Raw genomic sequence first — 7,436 nt, forward strand, 5'->3', positions numbered from 1 at the left:
AAAAAAAAAAAAAAAAAAAAATAAGGGTGGAAGGGAACTCAGCAGTCATCTAATCCAACCCCTGTTTTGGCAGGGCCATCCCTTTCTAAACTGGACATATGTTTGTCTAACCCAGGGGATGGCAATTATTTGGGCCTGCAGGCCACACAGAAAGTTTTGGGGAGCTGTTGTGGACCAGGTTAGCACTCCCCCTGCAAAAGCTCAGCAAAATTCTGTATGTGGGATGGCACTGCAGGCAGGTGGGGAGCTGGCACAGGCAGGTGGCAGCTTTAGCAGGGGCAGCTCAGCGGGGCTTCTGCTGCCAACAGCGTTGCCTTTTGGCCACCCTTCTACCCCAAGCTGGGGCTGGAGCTGCTGCCTGGATTCAGGATTGGTGGCCAGGCTGAAGTTGCTGCTGGGTGCCAGGAAGAAGCAGGACTTGGTGACAGGCGCAGCTGCCTTCCCCTTGCTGTTGTCAGGGCCCTCCTACTGTGGCTGCCCAGAACTGGGGCTCTCCTCCCTGCCACTGCTGCTGCCACCAGTACCACCTCTGGTCTGCCTTGGGCCTTGCGGGAGGAATTACAGGGCAGCTTCAGAGTGGGCTCTGGGCAGCTGCAGTGAAAAGGCCCTGGCAGGGGGAGGCAGCTGTGCCCTCCACCAGGTCCCACTTTTTCTTGCTGGTTAGCTTCTTTCCAGCCCTGGCCCTGGTCCTGGCCTGCACCACGTGAGGTGTTGGGGTCCTTGTAACACCTACCGCAGACCTGCTGGCCCCAGGAAAAAGCTGCTGCTGGTTGTGGGGAAAAAATGGGACCTGACAGGAGGTATGGTCGCCTTACTCCCACCACTGTCAGGCCCTTCTCACTTCTGTTGCCCAGAGCCCATGCTGGGGCTGCCCTGTGACTCCTCCTCACTGCTGCTCTGCTGGGCACAGGGCCCTGGGGTGGCCCCGATGTGGCACTGGTGGAGAGGAACTGCAAGGCAGTCCTGGCATGAACTCCAGGCAATGGCAGAGAGAAGGGCTTGGCAGCTGTAAGGGGGAGACAACTGTGCTTTCTGCCAAGTGCCACTTTTTCTCCATACCCAGCAGCAGCTTCTGTCAGGCTGCTGCTGCCACTGCTCATTGTGGCCCAGAAAGTTGGGTCTGGAGCAGGTGCAGGAGGGACTCCAGCCTCCTATGTGAGCTGGGACTGGGGCCTGGGGCCTGACGATGTGCTTTGCATCAGAGCTGCAGTTGTATAATTTAAAACATAGGTATTTTTTTCTCATTTTCTTTCTTGTTGATCTTTTGGATTCAGATAAAGTACATGTTAAATTTTACCAAATTTACTAGTTATGCTTATTTTTTACATGTTTCAATATGTATGTTTGAATGATAAGTCTTTGGGGAAAAAACCAAAAGTGAAGGCATAAGCTCATCATCTTCTTTATTAATATTATACCCTTTATTTTTCAGGATGAAGTGGCTCACACTCTTACAGAAAGCAGAGTATTGAAAAACACTAGACATCCTTTTTTAACGGTAAGTATTGAGAATCTAGAATAATATTTTTAACCAGTAATTCTTAACATGAGGGATGTTCCATTCCATTGCATCATAGACTCTATCAGAATTTAGGAAAGTTGACTATGAACCAGACTGAGTTGTAACTGAAAGTGCTTTGCACCCTTATGAGGTTTTTTTTTTAATTCAATACAAAAGAGTAGCAAAGAAACCTGCATTGTTGTCAGTAAGGCCTCTGTTATATCTATTAGGCAATTACCTTGTTAAATGTGCAGTAAATTTAGACTGGTTACATGTACAGATTAAGTGTCCTGCCTTAAAAAGGTCCAAGCAGCTATAAAGTTATTGCTTGTAAATGTGTAGTAACTTTATAGCTGGTTTCTATCCAACTTCAGTTTACACATGTAGGCAGTCTGTGGGGAGATCACAGCTGCTGCATTTTCCCAGGTGCTGGGGGGTAAGGGACCGGGAGAAAACAGCCAATGTGGTCTCCCAATCACAGGGGTGTCAGGGTGCTCCATGCACCCCCATAGCTGGGAGACCGTAGCAGTGCCCCCACAGCTGAGGGATCTGTCTTGCAGCTGAAGGGGCTCTCAGCCCTGGTTGCCTATGGAGCACAGCCAGGACTGAGAATCCTTGTCACATGTGGGTCTCTGCCTTGGCAGCATGTGGCCCTCACAGCTGGGAGCCCCCTCAGCAGAGGGGCCTCCCAGCTGTGGGAGCCTGCTCCTTGCTAATGGATGTAGAACCAGAATTGGGTTCTCCCCACACCAGCAATAAGGTGCAGTTGGATCTGATGTGTGATCTCACAGTCATACCTCCTGCCATGCATGTGTGGCCTTGCAAGAGGTGCGATTGTGTGGATCATGCATTAGATCCTATCTTGCCTTTACCTGCGCATGTAGAGGGGGCCTAAGGTCATTCCTTAAAGTATAACAAAAAAGATTAAATTAACAAAAGTATTATTTATCATTAGATAGAAAATAAATAGAACCCACCCCACTCCAGTATATAAGTCAGCTCTGTAAGTCTCATTGTGGAGCTCTGGGTAGGAGAGGTTGCCAGAGCCAGGCTTAGAGCTCCTCTGCCCCCCTAGAGCAGCCTGTGCCGGGGGGAGGCCAGCCTGCAAGTGAAGGGGCTTGCCCAGCCGTGTCCCTGAGCCCCAGTCAAGGGCTTTCCTGGAATGGCATGGGGATGTCTGGAGGGCGTGGGCACAGGTGCAGGGAGCAGAACAGCAAGGGCTGGCACTGCTTAGAGCTGCAAAGCAGCAGATGGGACAGCTGCAGCTGGACTCGTGTCTTGGTGCTGGGACGGAGCTGCTGCCAGGAGGGAGCTAGTGGGGGGGCAGGCAGGGGCTGCGAGTCGGGAGTGAGGGGCACTGGTGAGACTGTGGGGGTTGGGAGTGAGGGGCAAGGGCATAGGCAGGGGCAGGACACTGGCATCCCAGTGCGGTTCAGCATCCCATGTTCTGGTGAGCGAAGGGGTCAGGGGCAGCTCTCATTTTTTCTCTGATAAAAAAAATCCAAAAGCAAATGCCAAAGCATGTAGATATTTAGAATAAGATAGAAGCACTGATAGGCTTCCAAATTGCTTTAGAATTGGAAATATATCAATAATACATTGCTGAACTGATCTCTCTATATAGTGGTATTCCATTTTATTCACAGAAGAATGCAGATTTAGGGGATTTTAATGAGAGAATTTTTTTTTTTTATCAGAGAACTTGCAATTTTTAAACAGGAAACACCAGGATCCATGCTGGTGAGGCAAGTGGTGGGACCCTAGCAAAGGAGACTTTGCAGAGCCAGCACCGGGGACCCAGCTGGAGGGCAGATGAGGTGGCTGACCTCCTGGCCAGTTGGGGACAGGAGGACATGCTTTGACAGTTCAAAGTGGGCCACCACAACAAGTACATCTTCTGGGCAGTAGCTGCCCAGATGGCAGAGCTGAGGCATCAGAAGACATGAGAGCAGTACTGCATGAAGGCTAGCTGTGCAGCAATGGCCCACTGGCAGCTGGCTCAGAGGTGCAGGTGGCTCTGCTGCAGTGCCCATACCACAGCCCAGGCAGCCATCCAGCCTCCATCCCGGTCTGGCAGGTGCGCGGCTATGGGGCCGCAGGTCTGAGGGGGCAAATGCTGTTGCAGGTGGCAACAGGTCACAGCCAGGTAGCATTTCCCACTGCCAGACTGCTGCAGTGGGTAGAGGGTGCAGGGGCCACTCTAGGTTAGGGCTGCTTCAGCAGTCCAGATGGCACAAGGGGCTAGTGTCCCCAGATACTAACTGACTGAGCCTCAGAAGCTCCTGTCTATTTGTAACATTCAAAATAGCGTGGGCCCCCGAGGGCCCACACAGCTAGCAAGTAGCCCCTATTGTATGGGGGCTAGTGGGTGAATGTTACAACAAAATACGTGGGACAACTAACGAAAAAAACAGGATAGGAGTGTCATGTAGGTCAAAGGGTCAAAACATGAAAATAAGTGTGCCTGAGGGGGACACTGAGTAGAGCCCCCTGGGCCGCACCCACCAGTCCTCAAAGGCATCCAAGGAGCTGGTGGATGCCGCCCAATGGTGCTCTGCCCAGAAACGTGCATGGACAAGTGAGAGGAAAGTGGCCCTGTTGTCTCTGGGCACCTTCCTGGCCAGAGCCTTCTTCCTGGTCAAGTGCAGGGCCCACTTGGCCAGGACCAGGAGCCTCAGAAGCTCCTGAGGGCAAGTAGCTCTGAGCTGGTCTCCAGGACAGCTTTTAATACTGCTGGGGCCAGCACAGGTGCTGGCCCCATTCTCTAGCTTCCCTGGCTGAAGATCTGGGAGGATCTGGGCAGGATGAGTTTGCCCCAAGTGGCACAATTTGCCCCACACCAAAGTGCATGTTCAGGCATGTGTGCTGAAGTACAAATCTCTGGCACAAATTTGCTCTGCTGGTATTTGAGCCACTGCAAGTGCATGTGTGGACGTACCCTATGTCTGCCAAACTGCCTTTTACATGGCTTTTGTTTTAGTGCTGGACGTAAAACAAAATATTTCAAAAATATTTTTGTCCCCAATCAGGATAAAATGTTAAAATTGCAGATTTGTTTTCAAACTGAACAGCCCTAAAGCAGTTCAGTTCCAGTCAGGTAATTTTAAACAATTTGTTTCAATAATTTTGGAAAAAATTGTGTTGATTACAACTTCTTTTTTGTTTTTTGTTTATTATAAATTAACCTGTATTTTTAAATGAAAAAGTTTCAATTTTAAAAGTAGACTTTTAATTTAAAAAATTGGAAAACTTTTTCTCAAAATATTTTAAAACAAAAAATTCACTGTACTGAACCATTTTCCCCCAAAATTTGGATTTTGACTTATCTGCATTTTTCAACAGCAGCAACAAAAAGTGGTTGAAGATGTTCTAAATGTCCAAATGTGATTTTTATTTTTTTGTCTAGTAAAGATAAATGGGAATAGAAAAGGTGGTCTGTTGGTGATTGTGTTCTTTAGGGAATGGATAGAGCTTTTGGTTTTTATTATAGAAATTAATATAATTTTTAAGTTTGGCCTTTCTAAATACCTTTTTTTTCCTTCAAAGCAACCAAAGCCATGTATAATTTAGATAATTTTTGCAATCTGTCAGTAAAACTGTCATATAAATACACTGTCTGCCAGATTAAGTAGACATTTTGGGCCAAAGCATGACCCAACTTGTCCAATAGCACAAACAGGGATACATGTTCCAGATAAGAAAGATGTTGGGGGTGGAGTGGGCAAAGGTTTGGCCTTTTTTTCAAATTCAGCTGGTCACATACCTGCTATATATGGGAGCCATATGCTATACCACATATAGACCCAGCAAGTTTACACTCTCCCTAGAGCAGCTGGAGGAACAGGAGGGAGATTGACTCCCCTTGTCACAATTTCTCCAGGAATAATACGAGCAACATACAGGTACTTAGCCCACATATTTAAAATATGATGTTTGCCTTTATAATAGCATTAGATGTTGCTATGTTACATTTCAGATCATTGGGCCAAATGTGTATCTCTGGATTTTCATTAGGTATCAATTTGACCCTGGAAAATTAGTTTAAATGTGGGAATTCAAGTTTATTTTCAATTTGGGAATAGCATTTCTTTTATTTTTCAAAGTTATAATGTAATCTTGTATGTAAAGCATTATACACTGACAGTGTTCGGCATGATATGTTATGTAAAACTAGAGAATCACTGGTATGGAGATGAGACAGAGAGATTGTAACAAGATGAAGATCAGTTTGAATGTCTATTGATTCTTCTTCCTTCCAGATTATAATACTCTCACTTTTTTTAGGCATCATGGAAGAGGGTTGGGGAGATGCTAGAATGAGAACAGAGGATGGTGGAGGCATGTGGCTAAACCACATTTAGGGAGTAAGAGAAATGTGCAGCTTAGGCCTCCTCTACATGTTACAGGTATTGTGCAATTAACTGGTTAATTGCACAATTACCTGGAGATGAGCTACATATGCAAAACAGTTATCACACAATGAAAAACTTCAACCAGCTATAAAGTTAGACCTCGAAAATGTGTACTAACTTTATAGCTGATTGCTATCGAGCTTTAATTTGCACATGTAGTGGGGTCTCTTCTGTGGCTGGGAGCCCCTTCAGCTGACGGCTCTTAACTGCAGGGGTACACTATGCCCAGTGTGAAACCCCCAGGCCCTGGGGATTGAGGCAGCTGTTATCTGCAGGACTTGGGGGTGCGTGAAACCCCCAGACTCTGAGTATTGTGTCTGCTGCAATCCCTAGGGCTCTGGGATGTGTGAAAACCTCTGGACCAGAGGATCACAGCCATGGTGATCCCTAGGGTTCCAAGGGCATAGAAAATCCCTGGGGCCAAAGGATTGTCCTAGGTTGATCTGCCCGTCTCAGGTTTCAGGAAACCCTGGAGCCAGAGGATTGCCACAGGGCACTCATGCTCCTGCAACAACCTCCTCCTGCTCTGCCAGCCCTGGGGTGCGTGTGGAGCCCCCATGGCTGGCAGCCCCTCAACTGGGCTATATGGGGCTCCAAGCCACATGAGCTTGCTTCTTGCTGGGGAGGGGCTAGGATTTGGGATCTTATGTGTGATCCCAAAAGCATGCCTTCTGCCATGCATGTGTGGCATGGTAAGAGGTACGACTGTGTGAATTACACTTTAGATCCTATTGTGCCTTTACCTGCATGTGTAGAGGGGCCCTGAATAGTACAGTTAAAAATATTGCTAGAAGGCAATGGCTGTTCTAAATTGCAATTCATCATTTTGGTTTATTAAAAAATGCTCATTATTAGTGAATGCTGCTGAGGTGAACAAAATATATGGAGTGTTATTGTTAATGGTTCTTATACTTCAGTTAGAGTAATAGGAAATGGTGATTGTTTTCTAAAAATTGTATTTGTCTGTTTAAGAAGATGCAATTACATTTGGTTGCCATTTAATTGTTACAGATTAGGTTAATATATCAAGGTAATATTTTTGTCTTCTTTTTCTTCTTTAAAGTCTTTGAAATATTCCTTCCAGACAAAGGATCGTTTGTGTTTTGTGATGGAGTATGTTAATGGGGGAGAGGTAAGTCAAACAAACAAAATACATTTACACTGGGCATGCTAGCATTAGGCAGTGTTTTAAATCATATACTTTGTCATAAATTTTACAGTACCTCAAGCATCAGTTATTTCTTAATTTTTTTTTTTTAACTAAAGGAACACCTATTTTAAGACAATGCTTTCGTTTTTTAAGGCCCTGGCTGGAATGATCTAGCTGTGGATGGTCCAGTACCGGGGGTTGGACTAGATGACCTCCTGAAGTCCCTTCCACCCTAATTTTCTCTGATTCAAAAAAAAAAAAAATAGTTTGCAGTGTTTTAAAGGACCATTTCATGGCAAAGAAGTAATTTCAGAGTTACAACTGGTTTTCTTTTTTTTTCTCTAAATGAATTAAGAAGGGTATTGCATGAGTT

At 46.1% G+C, this 7,436-nt stretch overlaps 1 protein-coding gene across 1 annotated transcript in view; it reads left to right on the forward strand.

Annotated features, from left to right (window-relative positions):
* The window catches only part of AKT3 (AKT serine/threonine kinase 3), a 327,132-nt gene that overhangs the window by 230,040 nt on the left and 89,656 nt on the right, over positions 1–7,436 (forward strand). The window contains exons 7-8 of the mRNA XM_019527250.1: positions 1,433–1,498; positions 6,977–7,045. Of these exons, the coding sequence (XP_019382795.1) occupies positions 1,433–1,498; positions 6,977–7,045 (135 nt within the window). The remainder of the gene's footprint in view (positions 1–1,432; positions 1,499–6,976; positions 7,046–7,436) is intronic.

This window comes from Gavialis gangeticus, unplaced genomic scaffold, assembly GCF_001723915.1.
Source record: "Gavialis gangeticus isolate Ggan-Ray unplaced genomic scaffold, GavGan_comp1, whole genome shotgun sequence".
Classification (NCBI taxonomy): Eukaryota; Metazoa; Chordata; order Crocodylia; family Gavialidae; genus Gavialis; species Gavialis gangeticus.